Source organism: Sceloporus occidentalis, unplaced genomic scaffold (genome assembly GCF_023333645.1).
Source record: "Sceloporus occidentalis isolate IW3139 unplaced genomic scaffold, rSceOcc1.0.p SCAF_5, whole genome shotgun sequence".
Lineage (NCBI taxonomy): Eukaryota > Metazoa > Chordata > Lepidosauria > Squamata > Phrynosomatidae > Sceloporus > Sceloporus occidentalis.
Genome location: NW_028316985.1, coordinates 103,136,009 through 103,160,885, shown reverse-complemented (window position 1 = coordinate 103,160,885; position 24,877 = coordinate 103,136,009). Strand labels below are relative to the sequence as shown.

The following is a 24,877-nucleotide window of genomic DNA, read 5'->3' as shown; positions in this document are numbered from 1 at the left end:
TTAGTTGACCATGTCAGTGACGAGAAGACCAATGAAGCCAATTGAGAGTGAAAGTAGTGTTTCTGGATAAGTCACACTGGCAATTCCAACCAACAGAGGATGAAATCCACCACAGTGAGATGGCAGCATGCCGCTCAATATCAGGTTTGGCTTCATCCCTAAAGGCCAATGAAGTCCTTTCACACCTGAAGCAACATGCTAGCACAGTAAGGTGCAGATGGTTCACAGGACAGAGTGAAGAGAAACCTTGTACAGTAGTACCTTTGAGATTTAAAAAAGAAGTTGGCAGCATGAGCTTTCATAGATTTAAGTGTACTTCCTCCTCATAGGGACAGAGTGAGATATCTTTGCTAGTCCTAGTATTTCTCTCTTATTGTAAAAAAAGTAAAGTTCGTGTAATGCACAACACCAGTGACACAGGCAGACATAACTCTGAAGATGCCAGCCACAGATGTTGGCGAAACGTCAGAAAGAAACTCTGCTAGAACATGGCCACATAGCCCGAAAAACCCACAAAAAACTATAACTTATATTGCCTGTGTGGAGTGATTTGTTTTTTACAACATGCAATGGTCATATCCATCTAACAGTAGCATAAGCAGAGCTGTACATGTGAGACAGTTGTGCATGCAGCAAAGCATGGGTACCTTGTGAAGACCCATCCCCTTTATGCACTGCACCAGCACAATGGTTTGTCAGCCATGCACACTGACCACACACACACAAATATATATATCTATATATATTGCACTACATTGGGACTGAGTGAATATCTCTGCCAGTGGATATTTATGTTAAGCTGAGGCAATATAGGATCTCAGCCATAATTTAGAATCAAAGGTTATATTAACAAATGAAATCTGATTCATTTTCAGTGTTATTCAGTGGTGACTTTCTGTCAAGGCCATCAACAGGTATCTGCCACTAACCTTTTCTTATAGAATTTGCTCCGTTAGTTTCAAAGGTGCTACAAGATCCCTTTGCATACCTTTTGCTTATGTCTTTCATTTTATTTTGTGTGAGTACTACTGAGGTAACATCTCGTAACAGCTACTTTATGCATCAAATGTGGAATGTAGTCATTACTCTTATTCCAAAAAAATAAAGTTTGTAGGCTGCAATTTGCAAACACATTATTAATTCCCCCAGCCCCCATTTTAATATTGGAGTTAGTTACCTCTGTTTCTCTATACGTGTCCAAATGATTAAACCTGTTTTGGGGCTAATAATCAGCACGTTGGAAAGCTCCCTCAAAGAAAGGATGAACTTGTCAAAGCAGATAACTTGTCAAAGCAACGGAATGAATCAATCGCCTATAAAAGTATTCAGGAGGTAAACACAGAACACTGCTATACAGCGGGGGAAACTCACACAACTGTGTCCAATGTTTCTAAATTTCTTTAAGCTATCTTCCCATTTAGAAGGAGGAGGGAGAACTGAGAACCTGAATATCTTGAGATTAAGCTGCAACCCTCAGGCTGGCTCATCTCTGATATAAAACCATTGATTTTGTATTTCAACCAAGTTGACATATATTAGGCAGATTCCTCTTAACAACATGGTGATTTGGAGGCCTTTAGGAATAACAGTGTCATGCTTCCCCTGAATTAACAGCTTTTTGCTCCTGTTTATGAATGGCATTTTTTTTCTCCCCACTACCTTTCCTTTGAAAAGCGTGTTTCACAATGTGCCTGAACAGAACAAGAGCTGCTAACGGCTGTTCAGAACTCTTTGTTGTATAATTCACCATGCGCTGAGGCAGATAAACTATGATTAATAGATAATCCCCTTCCTAAACAGCAAAAGAATTCCAACACAGCTTTGAACTGAATGTTTTATACACTCACTGGTCCTGATTCAGATTTAGACACATGCAACTAACTGTGCAAAAAAAATCAGTGGCCCTGGATAGGGTGAGGATCCCAAACTTCAACAACAGACACTTTCAAAACATTTAGTGGAACCTGGATCTCCATCCACCATGGTTGAAAATCTAGGTCTTCCAAGGACAACTTTCTTGCTGGACTGGACCTGGTGCCACCTCATTTGTATGTAATCACAATGCTTGTGACAAAGCCTTGAGAGCCAGAAGCAGATCTGTAATTCACCAAAACAAGGGACTCTTGTGGCAATTCTTCCAGGTTCTCTAAAAACAATTTCAGGAGGTAGCCACGTTAATCTGTTGTAGCAAAAACAACAATGAATCTTCCAGCACCTGAAAAACCACCATATTATATTTGGTATGAGAGCCATCGCCCCACTGTCTAATGAAGTTTGTTGAAGTCCAAGGTTGAAGTCCAATCTATTCCAAGTAGTCTTTCAAGTGCCAAAGTGTTAGGACTTTATCACACGGGGGAAATCGGGGATTTAAAAAGGCATTTTCCCGGGACATTCACACGATTGCAGCAAACATTTCCCCACACATGGCGTTTAGGGAGGACTTATCCCGGGAAGAACCAGGAATGCTCCAGCAAGAAATCATTCACAGGATTTCCCCGTAAATTATTTGTTGCTGAAGCATTCCTGGTTCTTCCCGATAAGTTCTCCCTAAGCACCATATGTGGGGAAATCTGCCACAAATGTTTCTGGAACATGACTTTTTAAATCCCTGATTTTCCCCCATGTGATAAAGCTCCTAGTTTTCCTTCAAATTCTGTGCTAATCTGTGATACAGTACATTGTGAAGACAAAGATCCAGGAATCAACTGTGAGGTATCAATCCTTCTAGAAGTTTGTCCACATCAAACTGCAGATATTGAAGTGTATCCAAAAAATACATGTTTTACTAATTACTAATTACAGACTTGACACTTTTAAGATTAAAAAAGACACAGTTCACGGATGTCCCATATTACAGGACAAGTAGCCACACATAGACACTTTTTCCAAGTTCTGCATCTGATAGATACTCTCAAACAATTAAGCAGCAAGGGTCTAATGGGGCTGGATATTACAGTAGTCCCAGTAGTTGTCAACATAGCCATATCGTCTAAGTCCACTGCTTATTTGCCAAGATAATCAACACATGCATCTGGATTCCTACTCTTTCTCTTACAAATTGAACAAAACACTGTTTTCAAGCCCAGATGGTGCAGTTTTCTCTACCTACAATCTACGACAGCGATGTCCTTTCTAAATATGCATCCAGTTAAATATGCACCAAGCTCACCATAAGAACTATTCCACTACCTGTTGATATTCATGGCTCACTCAACACACCTCATTCTTTTATTTAAAATTCATATGCACAAGATAAACTCGGCTACAGTCTAGCTAAAAATCAGATATGCTCTGGAAAAAGTTGTGGCCTTTTTTCCAAAAACTGTAATTTGAGCAGCATGGTGTATCTGCTCATTTGAAGATGGTGATATTTTGTATTGTTGGAGAGAATTCATGCCAGGCTTGCTTTGGAGGGATATAGAGTGAAGATATCAAATTAGCATATTTTAAGTACTAACATAATACAAAATCCTTTTTGTGTCTTCTTGAGATAATATATTTTCCATGGGATGACAGTTTTTTGTGTAGAACAATTCATGAATGATAAGAGCTGCACTTATCTCTAGCTATATAGATAGATGAATAACACTACATTTAGCATCTCTTTCAACTTATGACCATCTGGCTATCACTTGACAAGGGGAGGGAGCCCATTAATTGTTAACATATTAGTGAATCCTAAGCAAACATATGAAGCGGATTTATTTCAGGGAGCAAGAGAGCCAGGATGATAGTCTGGTTACAGTGGTGGACTTTAGCTGGGGAAGTATCAATCTGAACCTCCATTTTGTGATTATTGGGGTCAGTCACCCTCTCTGTCTTGGCTACCTCAGTGCGGCTGCATCTACACTGCAGAATTAATGCAAGTTTGACACCGCTTCAACTGCCACGGCTCAATGCTATTGAATTCTGGGATTTGTAGTTAGTTTTGTGAGATATTTAGCCTTCTATGACAGGGAGCTCTGATGTCACAACAAACTATAAATCCCAGGATTCCAAAGGATGGAGCCATGACAGTTGAAGTGGTGTCAAATAGCTGCCTGGGTTGTTGTGATGACAAAGCAGGGCTCACCAATCTGCATACATGCCATCCTGTATGCAGTGGAAGAAAGCGAGTATGTAAATAGCAATATGGTGCATGAGGACAAGATATTGCTTGATATCCTGTTAGTAAGGAGGGATGGGCAGTAAGGGGTGGTGAGATGTACAGCTTTGGCACAGCTTCTGCCCTCTTAAGACGCATGTGTCATTTAAACAGCATACCTCCAAAGTGACCCAAAGCAGCTTTATTTTGGCTTGTCTGTTCAGGCCTAAAGTCAACCAACAAAATGAGGTCCAATGTCCCGCTGCCTCCAGCCTTGCGTCTTCTCTATGAACCTCTATCATCCGTGCTCTACCAACCCATACTCATCTCCTCACTAGTAATGTATCAGTCTCTCTAACCACAAGGAAATCACATAGGAAAAACGGAGTGAGGGGTCACTTTTCTCATATGTCTTGTAGGGTATTGTCTTCCCCCAAGGGAGACGATGGTGCTGAAAAGTGTAAGCAAGCTGACTAGGTGTATGTGTTTCCTCCTTATGGGATATTTTAAGGTGGGCACTTTTATTTACAAGTCCTTCTTTGTGTGGTGAATGAGTGTATTTGGGGCACCTTGAATTTACTTTTAAACCCAGATATTCTGATTTGTTGTTGTGTGCCCTCAAGTTGTTTCTAAATTAATGTGATCCTAAGGCAAACCGTCTTAAGGTTCTCTTGGCAAGATTTGTTCAGGGGGATTCCCTTTGAAACAGAGAGTGTAACTTGCATAAGGTCAGCCAGTGAGTTTCCATGGCTGAGTGGGGATCGGAACTTGATCTCCCAGGGTCCCAACTTTCAAAGCACTACACTACACTGGCTCTCATAAGCACTGTGGTCCTAGATTAATGTTCAGTAATAGCCTCTAGACATCAAGACTATTAAGCAAGCATTCCTGACTGACCAAGAGGCATCCAGCAATTCCTTAAGTCTTCCCCTTTCCCATTATTTTCCTAGCTATCTCTTCTTTTTCCTTTTCCTGATGTCATTGGCCCTATTCCCCTACACTTTCTTTCGACTTTCTGTACCGAGTTCAGCCTTCCATTGACAACAGTTAGCAAGCCATTTAGAAAGAAAGGGGCCTGCAGTTTAAAAAACCTTTGTGTCCTTTCTAGAGCTAAAGTGTTAAATGAAGTAAAGGTGCTCCAGTGAACCGGAGGGAGCAGTAATGGCCAACCCTTCGCTATACTTTGACTGTGAACTGAATGGCTTCCCTGAGTCACAATAAGAAGGACACAGAAAAGAGGCATTATGGGAAAACCGTGTCGAGGGAATTGGCAAGTCTGTTGTTGAGGATTCATTCTCAGAGGTACAATTTAGGGAGGTCAGAGGAGAACCTCTGCCACCCCTTCATGTTTCAGATGACATGTGATCATTCCTCCAGTGCTTTTGGGTTATAAAATGTAGCAACAGCAAAGATTCTTAAAATATGCTATTCTTGGGGAATTCAGTATATCCAGCAGCAAGCTTCTGCCTTTTGAAGGGAATCTTGACCCCTTCCTCAATAATCTTTGAGGCAAACACATACTACTTAAACTTGAAACGGTGGCCCTATTTGCAGTTAATGAGGCCAAACAGAGCAATGAAATGCCTTGCTTTGCAGTTTAAATGGTTCCTGATGTGTGTCTGCTGCAAATGGTTCTTGGAACTGAATATATTTGTACTACATTGACCAAAGCTACAGCCCAGAAGCTCCATATCCCAATTAAAACCACTAAGACAACTCTGGAGTGAGTTGTTTTAGGACTGTAACGTAAATTCCCATAATAATACCAACCTTTCTCTCCCTGGTGACTTATATTGCATGTTGAATGCTATAGGATGCTTCTATTTTCCATTTGTGCATTGGTTCATACATCTGGCCATTGCGGTAAAACATGGCTTGCATGTCTGTATGAACCACCACAGGCATCAGAGACAAAATTTCCCTGTTCACCCCCAAACCCTATGGGATTTATGGGTTCACACATCCAGCAGTGATCCTCCCACTCTAGAGTGAGATCCAGAATGTCAAGCTTTGATAGGGAAGGATTCGAATCCCCATTCAGCCATAAAGATTGCTGGTGACCTTGGACTCACCAATATCACTCAAACTAATTGTCATCATGGGGTTTGTGGGGTAAAAAGAAGTCCAGGTATGCCACAAATAGAGAGAGTTCTTAAGATAAAGGATGGGATGCAACTGATACAACGGTAGTGTCATTCAAAACAATTAAACAACCAGTTCTCATCTCCAGCTCTCCCTGGGCCCACAAGAGGATCCAGTCCTTCCCTACTTCTTACTCTCTGGCCTTTCTGTCCTCTGCATCTGCTCCCATCTCTTCCTCCTCCTCCACTTTACTCGGCTCCCCTTTTAACCTTCCCAGTCTCTCTGTCTTTTAACAATTTTAACAAATTTTAATAGTTCTGGCGAACTAGCTGAATGATACCGCTGGATAAGAATAAGATGTGCAAATTAATCTGGCCTTTGAGGAAATTTGACTTTTTAAAAACCTTCTTAAATAAGCTTCCTGACAAAATCTAAATGTCTAGAGCTATCTACGTATCAGGTTGCTTTCTGCCCTTTCAGCCAAAGAGTTCTGTGTACAATGTACAGAAGGTTATTCTGCTTTGCAGCTCATCTACTAGAAGAGACCTCAGAGCCATTTCACACATCACAGTGGATTCTGTACTACTACAGATAGGGAGGCCATATTTTTGAATGCTCTCCTATGTAGCGAACTAACAAAATGACAAACTACTTAATGTGTTCCAGTTTACTACAGGTAGATGTTCTTTAAAAAAAAAAAACAACATAAGAGAACGTTTTAAAAAATTACTCCTTGCAGCCAGTAGTAGAATGGTTCTATGTATTTTGCCTACTCCTTATTAATTTCTTATCCAGATTTAGGTTTTCAGTTATCGCTTTCCTTTCATCTGGTTGAGTGTTCTCTATGTTTGCTCTAATTTTTGACATCAGCAGATCATGGTCTATCCCACAAAGATATTCAAAGAGAGTTTACCCGTGCCTCCTTCTGTACAGTACTAACAAGTGTTAGCTATGGTGCAACTGTTATCTCTCGGAGATGCTCCATGAGTGTCACCCTCCAGTACCGCTGCTGCCCAGTACCTCTTTGGCACATCTAGTCTGGGTTTACAGCAAAAGTCTGACATGGAAGATCCAACTAGCAACACTGCTGCCATAAGTGTATCTTCTTGCCTCACAGAAGCACCCAATCCCAGCACCATGGAAAGGTAGTGCCATTATGGGGGCGCTGCAGGTGGACGGATTCAATACGGAAGCTCTGGCCCTGACATTGCAAGACCTTAGTAGGACTGTTAATAACAGGGTGTCTTGGAGATCTCTCATTCACAGCCTCATAAATCAAAAGCAACTTGATGGCAATTAGCAACAAATAATTCCAGAAAGAGATTGTCATTATCCTGTTGTGTTTGGTATTCTTTCACTGAATGCATGAAAAAGACAAAGAGAAAACATCATATTCTTAAGCCTCTTTACAACACACAATCCCCACTGATTTATGAATCTTATGGCTGCAAACAGTCGGTATTTTGTGCACTATCCAGAATATTTCAAAATGCTGTCACTTGAAATTCAGTGAGCACCCCCCACTCCCACCCACCCCCCAAAGGCTGGAGAGAAAAAAATAGTTTGGTGATTGCCATCCATGCTTATAAAAGAATTTACTCTTTAGAGAAAAAAAACTGCATGACTTGATTTGTTTTTACAGCAAAAAGATTGTTCTTTAATCCCTTTGGAGTTGTTGAGTCAAGTCCTCCTGCCAGTAGCACTAATGAAAAATATGCTGGCATGATGTGTCAAGAAATCCTGAGATACCCGCCTTTCTTCCCCTACTGTGTTGTTTCTTCTTACGACAGCAGATATCCTGAAGACAATTGGAAGAAAGGAAGCAACATCACTATCCTGACAACTGTGTATGAATTACAGTAGCTGCAAGACTGCATAATGCAGTGCAAAAATTAGGGAAGTGTATGAGGTGGGAGGGAGTGTTCTTACCATCTCCCATCTGATCTAATTATCCTTCTCAGCGGAGGAATGATTTGGGGGATGATGGTGGGAGAAATCAGTCCTTTATTTCTCTTTATTAGTATTAGGAAACAAGAGTCTTAATTCTTGGCACAGTCGTTCTAAATGTGCAATCCTGGTGGTTAAAACGGAGCTGCCTTTGAGTGCAGAGAATCATCAAGATTAGTATATTAATTATTTTATCATTGTTGTTTAATCCCTGAACATGGAACAAGCACACTGCACTTAAAGGGCAGCATTTCACTGAGACTGAAGAATATTAGAAATGCTATAAAAGGGAATAACTTGAGAGCTGTTTTCAAATGAGGCTTAAACATAAAAGGTTACAAGGATTTTGAAAGATTTTTTTAATTAATGTTCAGAATTCTAATTACGCGCACAATATTACTTACTCTGATCTGCATATTCCTAAATTCTTTCCCATTTCTAAAGAGGATAAAGCATTTTTCCAGATAATTTGCCCATGTATGGTTTCAGATGGGGAGCCCTAATGCTACAAATTCATTACCTTTCCAATGGAATTGCAATGGACTTTCCACACTAAGAGAGATTTTGAAGTTTGTACAGTCTGCTATGTCCCACTAGCAGGGGACAGGACTCAAACCCTTAAAAGTCATTGCACATATGACAAGTTGAATAAGTAGTCTTAAGGGTATCAATATCTGTTGGGGTTTTGTTGTTGTTTGCCCTTTTCAAAAGAAATAGACTTTCTACACTCTTAGAAAAGGTGGAAGAGAAGCAGGGTGAGCTTTATAATGGAATGATGGCTACTGTTAGTTAATTCTACACATCATATACGTTTGCAAGAAAACCATTTCAAATATTGCTTGGTGAGATTTCCAGCATGGTAATGATGAGTTGTTGTTGTTGTGTGCCTTTAAGTCATTTCTGTCTTACGTTGACCCTAAAGTGAACCTATCATAGGGTTTTCTTGGCAGAATTTGTTCAGAGGTTTGTCACTGCCTCCCTCTAAGGCTGAGAGCTTGTGACTTGCCCAAGATCATCTAGTGGGTTTTATGACTGAGCTGGGAATCAAACCCCTGTCTTTGGAGTGGTAGTCCAATCCTCAAACCATTAAGCCATGCTGGCTTAGTCTTCCATAAGAAGACTAAGAATGGGGAGGGCAGCTATAAAAGAACTAGAAAAGATCCTAAAATGTAAAGATATACAACTGAGCATGAAAGTTAGAATTGTACAAGCCACTGTATTCCCTATTACCATGTATGGATGCGAGAGCTGGACAGTTAAGAAAGCGGATAGGAAGAAAACCAATTCATTCGAGATGTAGTGCTGAAGAAGATTGCCGAGAATAGTGTGAATGGCCCAAAAGACAAAACAAGAGGGTTCTGGCGCAGATCAAGCCAGAAATCTCTCTGGAAGCCAAGATGACAAAACTAAGGCTGTCATACTTTGGCCACATCGTGACAAGGCACAACTGTATCCCATAAACCTCTTTTTGTTGCTCCTTGCTTTCCTATCCAGTCTCAGCTCAGAGACCCTTCTTTCTGTTATTCCTGCAAGCTTGGGCCACACATCTGTACCCTTCCTTAGAGATTTGTCTTTCTTTCCATTCTTTATACATATTTTTTATTTTCACTTCCTATGCAGCCACATTGGTTTTTCTGATCTTCCTATTTTTCTTCTTACATGGGATTGTTTTGCTTTTTGTAACTCCTTCTTCAAGAACTACCATACTTGCTGAATTTTTTTTCTTTCCCTTTAGCAACTCTAGTCATTGGATTATGCCCATATTTCCCTGATCTTGTTAAAATTGGCTTTCTAGAAATTCAAGGTCTATCTGAATATACTCTTCTTTTCCTTGTCCCACAATTGTGAATTCTAGCACTACAGGGTTACTTCCCCATAAAGTGCTGATAATTTGATTCCAGTGACTAACTCCTCCTTATTGGTTAGGATCAAGTCAAGTGTCTTTTTCACTTGGATTTGACTGATGCACCAACAGAATGGCTCCCATGCCTTTCCCCTTGCATCTCCTCCTGCCGATGTATTATATATGTGGGTTTGCCACAATGCACACACACAAAAAAAAAAAAAAAAAATATGCAAGAGAAAAGTGTTGGGTGCAGCATAAACTAAGCAAACCCTTTCTGCAAACCTTTTCTGCACCTAAATTTCTGCAAAACCCTCCTGACTAGTTTCATCAGTGGCTTGGCGGAGACTGGAGCCTTCGTTTTCCAGGCCCAGGTAGCCTGCTGGTTCATGTGCAATTCCAGCTTTAGAAAAAGCATTTAGATACAGAACAGCAAAAGGTGGCTTGTTACCTACACAGGCTTCAAGGCCTTTAATGGCTTTACAAATCAGGACTGACACCTCAAATTGTGTCTCAAAGATTTCAGTGGGCTTATGCACAACTAATTCCACTGGACTATAACCAATAAATTCTGAGGCATCCAGTTTCTAACTCGTGAAAAATAATGTATTAGATATACATTTGGGAGATTACTGCAAATAAAATGGGATGGTGTGCCTTTTAAAATCTAAACTGGAAGCTCCTTTTCTAAGTAATATATTAATTGGAAAAAAATAAAGTTATTACATTTGGAAATGCCAATTAACAGCCTCAGAACTATCACTGTAACCATTTTAATTGTTTTCACTTTTCCCAGCTAAATGGATTATGAGAAAATTAATAGCCCCAACTATTGAAGATTTACTTCACCAGACACCACCACAGTTGGTACTGTGTTGACATTATAAGACTGCTGATGAACTATTAAACAAAAAAAGCTGAGTTTATACAGTTTTATTAGTTTAAAATGAGAAAATATATTTCAGTAATCACATCTCTCTTGCCTAATGATTCTTCAAGACTAGAAGTAGGCATGCTTTCTTGCTACTGCAGGAATGCTCTGAGGAATTCGTTGTAAGAGATTTTGGAAGTTAATGATTTGTCATAATATTCCAAGATGTGAAAGAACTCCTCTTCAGACAGGTTGATGCTGTACTTTCGAAGCACCTGCAGAAAACACAAAAACCTGACACGTAGCTTATCTTTAATTAGGAACCATCCGGGAAAGTTAGCAGCAGGCAGCCAACATGGAATTGAAACATGCATACAATTCATTTACGCAAAACTGCCTCATTCAGTCAGTCCTCAACATTTCAGAATATCATAAGTCATTTTCTTCCCCAACGTTCCCATGGCAACATGGTTCTACACTTGCCTTTCTTGTACCATTTCCATCATAGGCATGGGCTAATTTGTAAATTAGGGTCAACACCATACAACCAGTTGGTTTGGCACACCGACTTACTGTAGGTCATGTTTGCACAACAGACAGAAACGGGTTTAACTATACCGGCTGGAACTGCAGATCAGTAAAAAGTGCAGGATAAAAGTGCAGATATAAAAAAGAGTTTGCAACACAGTTCCATTCCTAGAAGTTTTTGAGAGGGGAGTTATAATGGTTGAACTAATACAGAAGTGGGGAAAGAGTGGGTCAAGGAACTCTTTGGCGTGTTTACAGCAAAGCTTGGAAATAACTAACATGTAAATTCTTGTTTTGTAATCTTTCCTTGTGGCTTAATTCATTAAGAGTTCTTGATTAACACTGATTTTAATCTTACACTTTAATTAATTAATCATTTTCAGAATATTAGAATTCTTTAGGATGGATGGTTTTTCCTCTGGTAAATTCAATAAGACGGGAATAATTGAGGATAGAAAGAATTAGGATAGGAGGAAACACATAATGTCTCTATTGTCAGGCAGGCCAATCTGTTTGCTGTGTCATGGTTATCACTGGGAGTTTGGAGTGAGATAGAAAAGGTTCTGCAAACCTAGAAGAATCATTGTGTAGCAACTGAAGAAGAATGGAAAGGAAGAAAGAGACGAACTGTGCCCAGGAATGGAATTGGGTTGAGGCTTGTTTTTTATTTAGCCCTCTAATATCCATGGCTCCTGCAGAATATCAGACCCTTTAGGACTGAAAGGCTAGGTATCCCTGCATTGGTCTATACAGATTTCTGGGGTTCAATGGTGCACAGTGACTCTCTTTAATATTCCATGTTTACTAATTTTATTCTGGTTTCCCTGTACATTTCACTGAGTTGAGCTGCAGTGAACTCTTTTGTAATTTTTTACTGTGTTTATTATTGCTTACATAGTACACCTGGATAGGCTTCAACCCCACTTCCCATTTCTCCCCTTCACTGATTTTTATCCCTCTTCTCCTACTCAACTCATGTTTCAGTGGATCGCATCCTCTGAGGGGTTTGGTGGTAATGATAGTATTAGTTTCAAGCCAAGACATTCCTTTAATTAAACCTTTGTGTCCATCTCTTCAGAATCAAATCCCATTGAATGCCTTTGTAATCTAATTTCTAACACGTTCAATATTATTGAATTCATTTTCAAATGTAAGCCCTGAAACAGATGGGCCAAATAAAGCGGCTTCTGGCTGCTTCAGGGGCATGGCATTTACATGACACATGCCCTTAAAGCAGCCAGAAGCTGCCAAGGTGGAAAGAGCCGCCCCCATAAGGAGTGGATGCCTTCATACATGGACATGCCACTTCTCCTGCCCTGGTGCCTGAGGCATTAGATCCAATCTCCTTCATGGGATGGCAGGCCATGATCACGTATCTGCTTTTTTAAATGGTTTCTCTGTGCATTTCTGATTTTACATGCTTTCATTGCTTTTTCTAAACTTTTCAGGAAATATTTATATTGAGGAGTACCAGATCCCATCTAATCTTGGAAGCTAAGCAGGGTCAGCTCTGGTTAGAGCTTAGACGGAAGATAACCAGGGAATACCAGGTGCTGTAGGCTATATTTCACAGGAAGGAACTGGCAAAACCTCTGAGTATTCCTTGACTAACAAAACCCTATGAAATTCATGGAGTTGCCATAAATTGACAGGCAACTTGAAGGCAGGCACACACACACATTTATAAAATAAATCAACATTATACTTCTTTAAAAGGTAATAATGTGTGATTTCATGCTGGTTTTGTGAGCTCCCCAAGGGCCTATTATTTGTATGGGGTAGAATATGCATTCAGATATGAAATAAAATAAAACACATATTGATCCTCATTTCCTGCTCATGTTAACAGTTAATGGCAAGCAGGCTCAGAGAGGCCAAGAAGGTGTTTACACAGAGTACAATAACTCCTTGCAGCTCCTCAGAGAAGTCGACCTCCACAATCATTAAAAGTACAGGAAAGAATACTTTCAAGATGTGGCTTCTTCCTTTCCACTTTCCTTGAGGGATCCGTGTTCCACTTAAGTAAGTGAGAAGGAATAGCTCAATACAATTCTCACAATATTTACCTTATAATAATGAACTGTTTTAGCACTATTAAAACACCCATCCTCCTTTAGCAAAGGAGACAAACTACATGCAAAGGAAAGGGGAAAATGAACAGCTAAATAGGATGATCAGGGGTCGATAGTTGCATCAAAAACAGACTTCAGTAGGTGCAGCTTATCATGATGTAGAACTGAGAAAAGCTACATCTGCTAAAATTCCTGCTGTGGCACAACATTTGAAGTCACAGGAGCCTCTTTCTCCTTAGCCTTCTGGCTAAACAGATTTTTCCATTTCTCACTTGTATTCTTTTCCCTTCCCCTTTTATGCACTCCATCTTTTGATCCGGAAATCACTAAGTCAGCTTTCATATCAAAATACAATAAAATGTGTAATAGCGAAGCCACATTAAAGTCACCAATTAACGAGTACACTAATCGAAGTCTCTACGTATGTGTCAAACTATCAGAAATTTGTAGTCCCATTGAAGGATTTATGAAGTAAATATTTATGTGGTTTTTAAAATAATCCAAATAGAGGCTTCTTGTTTGACTTCTTTTGAGGAGTCACAATTGAAAAGGCTCAGCAATCCAAAGCAATATTACAATTGAGTATCAAAGTGGATGGGGAGAATGAAATGTAACAAGAGCTCCCTTAAATTTCCGGGATCCAGCTATCTAGGATAAATTATAAAAGAAACAATTTTTTTAAAAAAAACAAGCAAACAAGCAATTACCTGTCTGAAATCCTGAACACTGAGGAGACCTGTCCCACTTTCATCATAAAACTTAAAGGTCCGTCTCATTGGCCTCCAGCAGTGCAGAATCTGGGGCTGAATCCTCATCATTGCATTGAAGAAAGTTGGAGACTGTGGCCCATGGGGATTCTGAGAAAGATGGGAGGAATTATTGTTCTTGATTAATATACATTGGAACCCTGTTCAACTGTTCTCTGTATGGAGAAGAGGCCAGTGGGGTCATATTACTGACGCCATCCTCAGTGTTATCTGAAGACTGGGCCACCCCAAGGCCTTCTGCATTTTGGATGTCTGTATGCTGGTTCACATGGAGACTTTCCAAATCAGATATGCATGCCAACAAATGGATAGTCAGTGTCTGGAGCCAGTGAAAGCACAATATCAGGAGTAAAGCCCTTCTATTCCCTTCCCCATGAACAGAAACTATGAGTAAAGAACACACATAATCGTAGAGGTAACTATCTGTATCGATCATACACACCCAAGGAAATGTAGATATATCCAGGAGAAACAAAATGAAATATTACTTCCTACAATTTAAGCTTGACAACTAGCCATTTTGAAAAAAGAAAATATAGGAAAAAATAATACATTTATCCATACATACAATATTGAGATCTAAAGGCTGAAAACAGGATTTCCCCCACAGAAGAGATACAGCACTGAGGATATGAGAACTATGTAACCTGGTCATGCTCAATAGACTGATGCATGTGACTAAGTAGTGTGGAATTGTTGGAGATAAGGAGCTGTAAAGAAATACAGGATTAAGTTGGAGTCTCCTTTGGCAACAGAATTCTCTCATCCCAACAAGAGATGCTTACCTGTACACGTGGTTTTTGGATTACAATTCTTTGTTGAGGAGACACTTCTTGTTGTTTAAACAGCAGGACACAGCTTTGAAGGAAGTCACAGTATGCAAATTTGCCAACACTCTTAAAATCATACTTTGTTATAAGTTGTTTCACTTCTTCCTTGGTTAAATTCAAATGAAATTTCTCTATTATAGCTGAAATTTAAAAAAAAAGGTGCACTGAGGAAGAGACATTATAAATCGGTACTCTTCAAAACTGTGCTACTGATGACAGTTAATATTGGGCAAGGCAACAGGAAAATACCTCTGCTGAAAAACCATAATACTATTAATTCACATTCCTGAGATTCAAATAGTCAAATGAATATATATCAACCATAGGGGTGGTATACACATGTACAGATTTGAGTTGTTTACTCTGCATGGCACAGTGGCAGAAGAATGAACTGAATCCACTGAAAAATCCCTTAGATGATAAGAAGAAACACCAAAGCCTATGCTTGATATATTAGTCACATGAATAAAATGTGCATGTGATCAGTACAAAACTATTACAATGTTTATTTGCCAGATGTTATCAAGAGAGAGTCAGACTACTGTGCCACATACTGTAGATCTATGCCGGGTCTAGCTTGGGCCTCAGTTATTCATGGGTTTCAGCAAGTCAAAGGTGTTTATCACACGGAGGTTTTTGCAGCTCAGATCCGGAGTGACTCCTGGTTCAGCTATGTGAATTCACATTATAATGTGAATGTTTTATCACACCTGGTTGCTTTTCCATTGCCCTTCCGAATCGAGGGGGAATCAAATCCAAGGCAAGTCACGTGATGCAGATTCACGCAAAGCGGAGTGAGTGCAAACTGTATTACCACACTGGTGCATACCACTTGGATTAAACAATTCGAATTGGCAACCTTGTGCATGCTCAATGGGGATCTGAACACATCATGACCTTGCAACCCGGGGGGTTTGCGGTGGTGTACCAGAGCAGAATCAAAGTTGCATTCCACACCAGACCAATTTGGAGTGAAATCGAAGTGAGCTTGGAAGCGATTTCTGTGAATTCTCTTGTTACCAATTTCGCCAAAATGAGGGGTCACTTTGGAATCACTGCGGAAGCGCCACGGAAGGAGCCCCCATAGAAAGGAATCGAGTGTGATAACACATCATGTTATCATGTGAATTCACATCATTGGACCCGCAGTCACGTCGGATCTGAGCTGCAAAAAGCTGCAAAAACCTCCATGTGATAAACACCAAACTGAGTGTGCCATTCACATCAAATGGACGGTAACAGTCTAACTTTTAACATCAAAAGGAATGGGTAGGTGAGAGAGGCTGTTATTCTCATTCCTCCATTTAACTCCCCAAACTCCATCACTTCCAGATCTTTTTCTACTCATCTTATTTCTTTTCTTTTCTTTAATTTTATTTAAAAAAATTGATTAAAAATAAAATATTACAATCACACACTCACAATTTAAACATACTTATTACAACAGATCATTACATCACGATGACATGATTAAACAGAATCTCAGGATAACAAGAAGTCTCTCCCCATGTATTAATACAAGCAAAAAAAAAATCCCTCTTGTCTCTCTAAATGAGTTTACTCAGCTTATTTCTAAAATGGCAGCCAAGCTAGGAAACAGGGAGGAAGAATTTGGATAAGCTGTAGAGTGATGTCGGGAAGTGTTAAGTGTTGAGTTTCCTTCAAGTGTGCATACCCTGTGGTTTACATGGGGATGGAGTAAGAATATCACCTCTCAATGTGACCCTAACTAGCAGATGACAAATGACTTTTTATGTTTTTATTTCACCAAGCATTTTTTGACTGAAGTAGGTTGGGAGGCACAATGTCTTAGTTTCCTTCCACATTCATAGGATTTAAAGTGCATTTAAAATGTGTATGGTCCAATAAGGCTTGAAATGAGAAGGCTGAATTTCCTCTATGGGTGGACAACCATTTTAATTAAAAAGAAAGAGATACTATAACTGTTTGGAAGTAGCATAAAAGCTAAGTCCTGCTTCTACCACCTGTTTTAGGGCAAAAGATGTCAACAGCATGGCTTTCCTCAGTTCACCACATCCTATAAGGGGGTGTCCCTGTGTGTATGAAAGCACAAAACAGAAGGAGAGCCTTCACTAAGATTCAGAAAGGCCTCGAAACCCATTTATAATCCGAATTATAGCAGACCCATTTAATCAGTTGCTAAACAGCAAATTAACACTGATGTAAATCCCATTGATTCAATGGTATGATCTGACTGAAACTAGCAACTGAATGTACCTGTTGATCAAGCTGTGGACCTGTGACTGTGTGATTTAAGCAGTTGGATGCATATTACACAGATTTATGTTCCTTCATTAATTCAAAACTTACTGTATATACTCAACTATAAATTTATGCCCCTGTATATAAAACTTACTGTATATACTTGACTATAAATTTATGAAAAATTTATGCCCCAAAATGGACTCCAAAATCATGGGTTGACTTATACGGGACAATATGATAATACTGCTTACAAAGTTCCTAAAAGAAGTGCCCACTATGGTAATATCCAATCCATATAACTATCATAACAACAAATTCAGGAATACTAGCTAGGATTGTAGCCCTGTCATTGTAGCTGCTACAATTTCTACTATCAATAGTGAAGATTTAAGAAAACCACCAACCTAAAAAGTCTTCCACTGGAATTTCTCCCAAGCGGTCAACATCCTTCTCTCTGCATTCCTTCAGTATTTCTTTCCAACAATGTTGAACAATCTTTCGGATTTTACTTTCAATTGGCTTACAGTTCACAATAGGCGTGTTCTGAACTGCTGCTGTTTGTGGCCTGTTGGCTTCTGGAGCCTAAAAATCAGAGACAGTTTTTGACACACTCAAGACCAAAAGGAATGTTAATTGAAATGCTTTCAAAATGTGTGAAGGTTTCATATTTGAAATTTCCTTTTGTTTTAGAATGAAATTCTAACGTTTTATTCAAGTTACAAAATTTGGACGAGTAACAGGCCACACCCTTACTGAATAAAATCTTTCCCCCTTTTCCTATGACTGCAACTCTTGTGGGTTAGGGAAAGCTTTCACTTTTCCCCACTCCTGGTTTTTTTTATTATTATTTCAGAACGGATTTACTTCCAACCATATAGAGGACAAACTGGGTAAAATGCTCAATTGATGCCAACATCTTGGTAATTTACCTATTTTTGTAGTCCCAAACAGACAAATGACACAAGGGAGTTTTATCAAGCCCTTGGTGGACTGCCATAATTTGTGTAGGTCTAGGACTATGCATTGGGCTAGAGCAGTGGTTCTCAACTTTCCTAATGAAGCAACCCTTTAATACAGTTCCTCATGTTGTGGTGACCCCCAACCATACAATTATTTTCATTGCTACAAGAAAATATGTGTTTTCTGATGGGCTTAGGCAACCCCTGTGAAGGGGTCCCGGCCCACAGGTTGGGAACCACTGGGCTAGAGTAAGAAAACATGGATTGGAGGATGAGCAAGATACACATGGTATGAGCAAAGACAAGGAACCAGAGTTGCATTTCCCACCCCACTCCATAGCACAGGCAGGCCTTTGGCTGTGGAACACTTACTTTCTTTGGGGATGATGGAGAGGTTGCTGTTTGAGGCCGTGATCCAGGCTCAGCTGGAGTCGCAGGTTTGGTGGGGCACTCTGGACAGTTTGCAATGGGTACATCTGCCATTTCTTGTCCTTCAGAGTTGAACCTCCTCAAAAACCAAGGGTATTTCAATTTTCCATTCTGATCAAGAGGTACCGTGTTCCAGAGATTCTCAAACTATTAAGGCAGAAGACTGAGAATCAGCATAGGTGGAGGCAAAATTTCTAGAAAAAATGCAAATTATTTTTTCACATGAAAACCTTTCCTAACATGTGTGATGTGTCAGCTCTGTCAGTGCAAAGTAATGAAAGAAATGCACTCTGGCCTTGTTGGCAGCCAGATACATCATCCTATATTCCAGGGTCAAGCCCTGACACTGAAAACTGATGTGATCATAGATACAACAAATGGTGGCCATGATGGGTTCCAGCTTTCTAAAACAAATTGCGGGATTCTGGAACAATCAAGGAAGGAAGACATCTGCAGGTGACATTCAAATGAAGCCCATCTCAACAACATTGGAGCAGAAGTGGGTCTTCCTTTGTATAATGATTGAACTGGTGCAAAGATGGTATCTCTGTGTTCTGAGTCCATACCTGTTTTTATGTAATGTTGCCTTTTTACATCCCATGTGACCTTGAATGTTTTGGTTTTTAAGGATCTGTATTTTAGCTTGTTTTTGTTTGTTATTGTTTTCTGCCTTTTTTGATAAGAAATAAAGTTATTTAAAAAAAATAGAGCCCAGACCTAATCTTTGCATTTAGCCACAGTAATTTCACTGCAGTGTGCTACAGTATCTGATACAAATCAAAGGTGCACTTGTGTCTATTTTTTGTTCACTTGCAATCCAGGTGAAATTCACACACTGATCATGATGTTATCATGGATATCTCAGGCAGATTTTTCAGGGGGCAAATCTGTATCAGTATTTCATTGCACACCATGTACACTCTTTGCTATAAAATGGCTGCTATATCCAGATTACTGTAAACTGCTGTGAGAGGTTAAGTGTCTCCATGGAGCAAGCTGGCCATGCATATTTTCTCCACTCTAATCCTATTTATCACCATTCTGTCCCCACAAAATGAAGCAGGGATCAATGACTTTGGCATGTAATCTGTGCTGATTTTTTTTTTTTTAAATATTTAAATTGGTCGTTATTTGTTAGGGAGAATTTCAGCGATAAAAATGAATGTGCTGCCCAGAATGTTGTTCTTATTCCAGATGATACCAATTGTGACAAAAGATTTGCCTTTTAAACAATGGCAAAGGGATTTATCCAAGTCTATATGGCAAGGGAAAAAACCAAAAGTGAAAATCAAAGTACTGCAAGATGCAGTGAAGAGGACTGGGTCTACACAATTTGAAAATATATTTTCCTGCCTATTTGGTGTTATTGAAAAAATGGATGATACTGGGAAACAAAAGATTATTGGAATTAGAAGATTTTGCCCTGAGGTATGGATGGGGTGGAGAGTTATGGTATAATAAACGTAATGTAGATTTTAATAATCAACGTGCCTTGTTGAGAATTTGGAATATGTAGAAATATTACAGGTTATAGCAGAAAATGATATTATGAGTCTCATCACAAGAAGCTTTTTATAGAAAGAAAAACAGTTAAGGTATCAAGATACGTTGTGAAAGGTATCAAGATACGTTGTGAAATTGCCAAGGGGAATATAGAATGAAAATGAAAGAACAGCTTTTGAGGGAGGGGCATAGTTTTCAATGGTTTTCTATCTGTAGATACTTGAAAGATTTAAGAATTATACTTTTGTACAAAAATAAATCAGAATTTGAATTGAAGTTATGTACAGGTGATTGGTAAAATGTATAATAGACCCTTCCCATCCATGGGGGTTCAATTCCATGACCCCTTCCCCAGCAGATGACAAAGAACATGGACAGCTGCACCATATATTATTCAATGGCAGCAACATGAGCATGGATGCACCAGTGCATTTACATGCATGCACTGCCACTGAATAAAGTGGTCCGTGGGTGGTCTAATCTGCAGATCATCAACCTGCCAATATGAAGGGTTCACTGCATGATAAAATGAGACAATACAAATAAATCATTTATTATTATTATTATTATTATTATTATTATTATTATTACAACTTTGGATGTACTGTGAGCCCTTGGTATCTGCTGGGATTTGGTTTTCAGCCAATGGATGCTCAATAGTATAGTATAATGGTGTCCCTTACATGAAATTGCAAAATCAAGATTTGCTTGTCCAATTTTTTTAGAAAATGTATTTTCAAGTAATGGATAGTTCAATCCATAGATGCAGGATCTGAGGATATAGAGTGCCGAACGTAATATATAAACAGAATAATGGGGCAGCAAAGAGGTTAAAATTCACACCTTGGCATGACCTTAAAGATACTTTTTAGAAAGTTTAATGTTAGTATATGTAACCAGAGAAATTAGCTTGATTTCTAGAATGTATAAAGGAACTCTGAATGTCTGTTGGAAATGTAAACACCAAGAAGGGATGTTTTAGCATATATGGTGGACTTGTGAAAGGCTAAAAGAGGGCAAATACATACTTTGATGCAGAGAATTTTAAAGTTTAACCTACAATTGAAACCAGAATTGTTTTTCTTGTGATTTATCGAGGAAAAATTGGAAAAGGACTATGGGAGAATCAGCATGGTGCCACAACTGTTGTAGACTCAAAGATGGAAGAGTGCAGTACTGCCTACTAAACAAGAATAGTTTTTAAAAGTGAGTGAGTTTGTGAAAGTGGACAAATTTAACTATGTTGATCAGAGAAAAATCTTTAGTAATATTCTTAGAAGACTGGAAATCCCTGGCAGACTTTGGTGGGAATAATGAAAATCAGTAGAGATTAAAAGTAGAAGAAGATATAAAAATAGTTAATTGAGATAGAAGTGGGAATGTTCTGTATAAATGTAGAACAGTAGTGGGGATAGTTGGAAGTCATCTTTGCATTTTCTTTTTTTCTTTATAGCTCTTAACTTTTCTGTTTCTCTCTGTCTTCTCTTTCTAATTTTTTTTCTTCCTTTTTTGTTGGAATTGATGATTGATGTTCTTTGTATTTTTAATACACATGTAAAACTTCTATTTTAAATAAATTAAAAAGTAATCCAGTGCCTGGGCCATCTGAGTCTGCACTCAGTATCCTTGCTCTGCCTCAACTGATTTCTTTTTGAAGTAAAATCTTTAAACATGGTCACACATCATATAAAGTGTTTAGAAGTTGCTGCTAAACCAGCAATGGCGCTGGGGTTGGATCCTGTGGCTGTCACAAGGGACACATTGTCCCTTTTGTGCTGGCACCAGAAGCTGAAAGGGCTCTGTCAGTGCAAATTGTTCCTAGGACTGCGATGTCAGACTCGCACCGTGGGAATTCATCATGGAGGTTAAACACCACTATCGCTGTATCTTATATTGGAGTAATATATACAATTTATAAGAGTGTGGTATTTGCTCCGGATTTCAAGCAGACAACCTGCAAACTTTTGTTTTTCTTTGTAAAACACCAAAGAAAACCCTCCCCAACAAACCCTGAAAAAAGACCCTGTAGAAAGCACATCACCTCTAAGGCTTTGATTTGCATGTGGCAAGTTGCAGTTAAACATCAAAGGCCATAACTACATTTTGAATTTCCTTTCAACTTTCCCCCATTGGCTCAGCTGCTACCATATTATAAATTATACAAAACAAAACACACTTTGCACTACATCAGAGCATCTCAAAATGTTTTACAAGCATCAATTAAATATTATAAGAGCTTTGTGCGCTGGGTTAGCTGAGATTATTCTTAACTACTGGCTGAAGGCTATCCTCTTGGGGAATGTGTATAATATCAACAGTTTAGTAAGGCAGGTGAAGCTGAAAACTGTTTGCATGATCCAGCAAAAGGGAGCTGCAACTAATTTCCACAGAAAGTGCTGCAAATGGACTTATTTTCAGTTCAGATCATATGTTGTTTGTCCATCAGTAAATCCAGTCCAGACCACTAATCAAAAGAGTATCTGTAAGGGACCAATAGCAACAAGGGAGGTGCTTCCACCGGATTGATTTATACTGGTAACATCTGTAGACTATAATAGTAATTTTCAAACTAGGTACTAGTGGGCCATGAAGAAAAAATAAATTAAATAATGAAAGAATCTTGTTCTTCCACATAGAAGGCTTCCAGCTATATCTCTGCATGACTTACCACTCTGGCCTTACTCAAGCTGTATTCTCAGCTGGTGAGTGCATCATTCATTCATTGGTGTTGTTTGCCTTCAAGTTGTTTCAGACTTATGGTGATCCTAAGACAAACCTATCACAAGGTTTTCTTGGCAAGTTTCTTCGGGGGGGGGGGGGGGGTTGTCATTGTCATCCTGTCAGGCTGAGACACTGTGACTTGCCCAACGTCATCCAGTGGGTTTTCATGGCCAAGCAGGAATTCGAACGCTGCTCTCCAGAATCATAGTCCAATGTTCAAACCACCATACCATGCTGGCTCTCCATTACTGAAGCATATATTCAGCATAACCGGAGCATTATAAAAAGTTATATTTTTGAATGGCAACTTCCAGAATGCCTCTGAGATTCTAGGAGCTGCAGTCCAAAAACTAAATTTTCTCAAATCTTATACAGTCATTCAGAGGAAGCTGAATCTTGATTCCTAGCAACAGCATTCAAACCAGGAGGCAAGCAGTCACTGAGGCCAATATATCTGAGGTGATCTTAAAATCATAGGCCTGTTACAGACTTCCCAAATAAAGCTGCTTCGGGTCTCTTTGGAGGTATGCTGTTTAAATGATTCATGCATCCTAAGAATCCGGAAGCTGCACCAAAGCTGCACTCCAGTGCTTAGGAATGGAGTGTGGCTTTGGCACGACCTCCGGACTCTTAGGACCCATGCATCATTTAAATAGCATACCTCCAAAGAGACCCAAAGCAGCTTTATTTGGGAAGTCTGTAACAGGCCACAGAGTTGGAAAAGATCTCAAGGGTTATCCAGTCCAGCACCCCTGACGGCCATCCAGCCTCTGTTTAAAAACCTCCAAAGATGGCCATCTAGCATCTGTTTAAAACACTCTCCAAGGGAGTGTGTTCCACTGTTGAACAGCTCTTACTGTCAGGAGGTTCCTCCTAATGTTGAGGTGGAATCTCTTTTCCTGTAGCTTGCATCCACTGTTCTGTGTCCTATTCTCTGGAGCAACAGAAAACAAGTCTACAAGCCTCTCTGTGGGCAGGCTCTTCGTCCTCTGAGATAGAGGAACAGAATAGCAAACATTTCTACATGAAAAGGTGGCATTTTATCTAAGAGTAATGAATGTGCTTCCACTCTGAGAGCTTTGGGGAACAGTTCTTACACTTGCAAGAACAAAAATACAAAGCTATGCAAGCACTGGCAGTTAAACACTCTCTAGCCAAAATGATCATATAATTATACCTCCAGCAATATGCTCCCCATTCCTAGGAAGCCTAAATTAGAGGGTATTTGCACCCATGTCCTACAGTAGTGGGAATTACTTTCCCAGGGTTTGAACAGAAAAATGCTGGAATAGATCAGCCTTTGTTCTGATCTAGCAGAATTTTTATAACATTCTAAACCCATAATTTCCCCTTCTGCTGACTTCTACTACTGCCATTTGTGGGATAATGTCAAACACAATGACCATGGAAAGGCCTATGGAAGTCAAAGCAACTGAAGAGGTTCATCTCTGTATCTAAAAAGCACTACTAATCTCGGGAAATAAGCCACTTACCTGCCCATCCACTGCTTTTCTTACCTGTTCATCAGTCAAAAGTAAAAATCGTCGGTTGCAGATGTCTCTGAAAACCTCTTTTGAGACAACCTTTTCCTTTGCACTATCTGCCTTTTTAAACTCTTCTTCAATGGCTTGAAACCGAGCACCCACAACTTCTTGCACACGGGCAAGGACCTCTTGAGTGGACAGGTCCCGACAAGCAAATTTACTATGCTCTCTTTCACTCTAAATAGAATACACAAAGAAGAAAAGAAATCACACTGTAGAAAAGAAGACATTCAAGGAATCATGCCTGGCACAAGACCAGCTTGGGTTTTCTTCATGGTGCAATCAGTTTGAAGGTATATTGGAAAATGCCTCTGGAAATGAGAGAAGTCAGGTATAAATAAAAGCCCTCTCTCTGTTAAAATATGAAGGTTGTAATTCAAAGCAGCAACAATTGTTTCATGGAGACTTTTTAAGCTAAAGTATTTCACCTAAATAATAAAGGGGCAAGGAAAAAATTGAGGACTTAACATT

General features: G+C 39.4%; 2 protein-coding genes across 3 annotated transcripts in view; one reads left to right on the top strand and one right to left on the bottom strand.

The window, feature by feature from the left end:
* The window catches only part of LOC149312606 (metallophosphoesterase domain-containing protein 1), a 144,831-nt gene that overhangs the window by 103,421 nt on the left and 16,533 nt on the right, over positions 1–24,877 (top strand). The window contains exon 9 of one of the 2 annotated variants that reach the window (XM_089524966.1): positions 18,949–19,021. The exons of the other annotated variant lie outside the window; for it this stretch is intronic. Within the exon in view, the coding sequence (XP_089381092.1) occupies positions 18,949–18,995 (47 nt within the window). The 3' untranslated portion in view covers positions 18,996–19,021. Of the gene's footprint in view, positions 1–18,948; positions 19,022–24,877 lie in introns of those variants that run through there. 2 annotated transcript variants of the gene reach the window in all.
* The window catches only part of EFCAB6 (EF-hand calcium binding domain 6), a 125,826-nt gene continuing 111,836 nt past the window's right edge, over positions 10,888–24,877 (bottom strand). Inside the window, exons 26-31 of the mRNA XM_089524971.1 lie at positions 24,380–24,583; positions 18,582–18,785; positions 17,655–17,832; positions 14,980–15,164; positions 14,135–14,284; positions 10,888–11,102 (exon numbers count right to left, since the gene is read on the bottom strand). Of these exons, the coding sequence (XP_089381097.1) occupies positions 10,980–11,102; positions 14,135–14,284; positions 14,980–15,164; positions 17,655–17,832; positions 18,582–18,785; positions 24,380–24,583 (1,044 nt within the window). The 3' untranslated portion in view covers positions 10,888–10,979. The remainder of the gene's footprint in view (positions 11,103–14,134; positions 14,285–14,979; positions 15,165–17,654; positions 17,833–18,581; positions 18,786–24,379; positions 24,584–24,877) is intronic.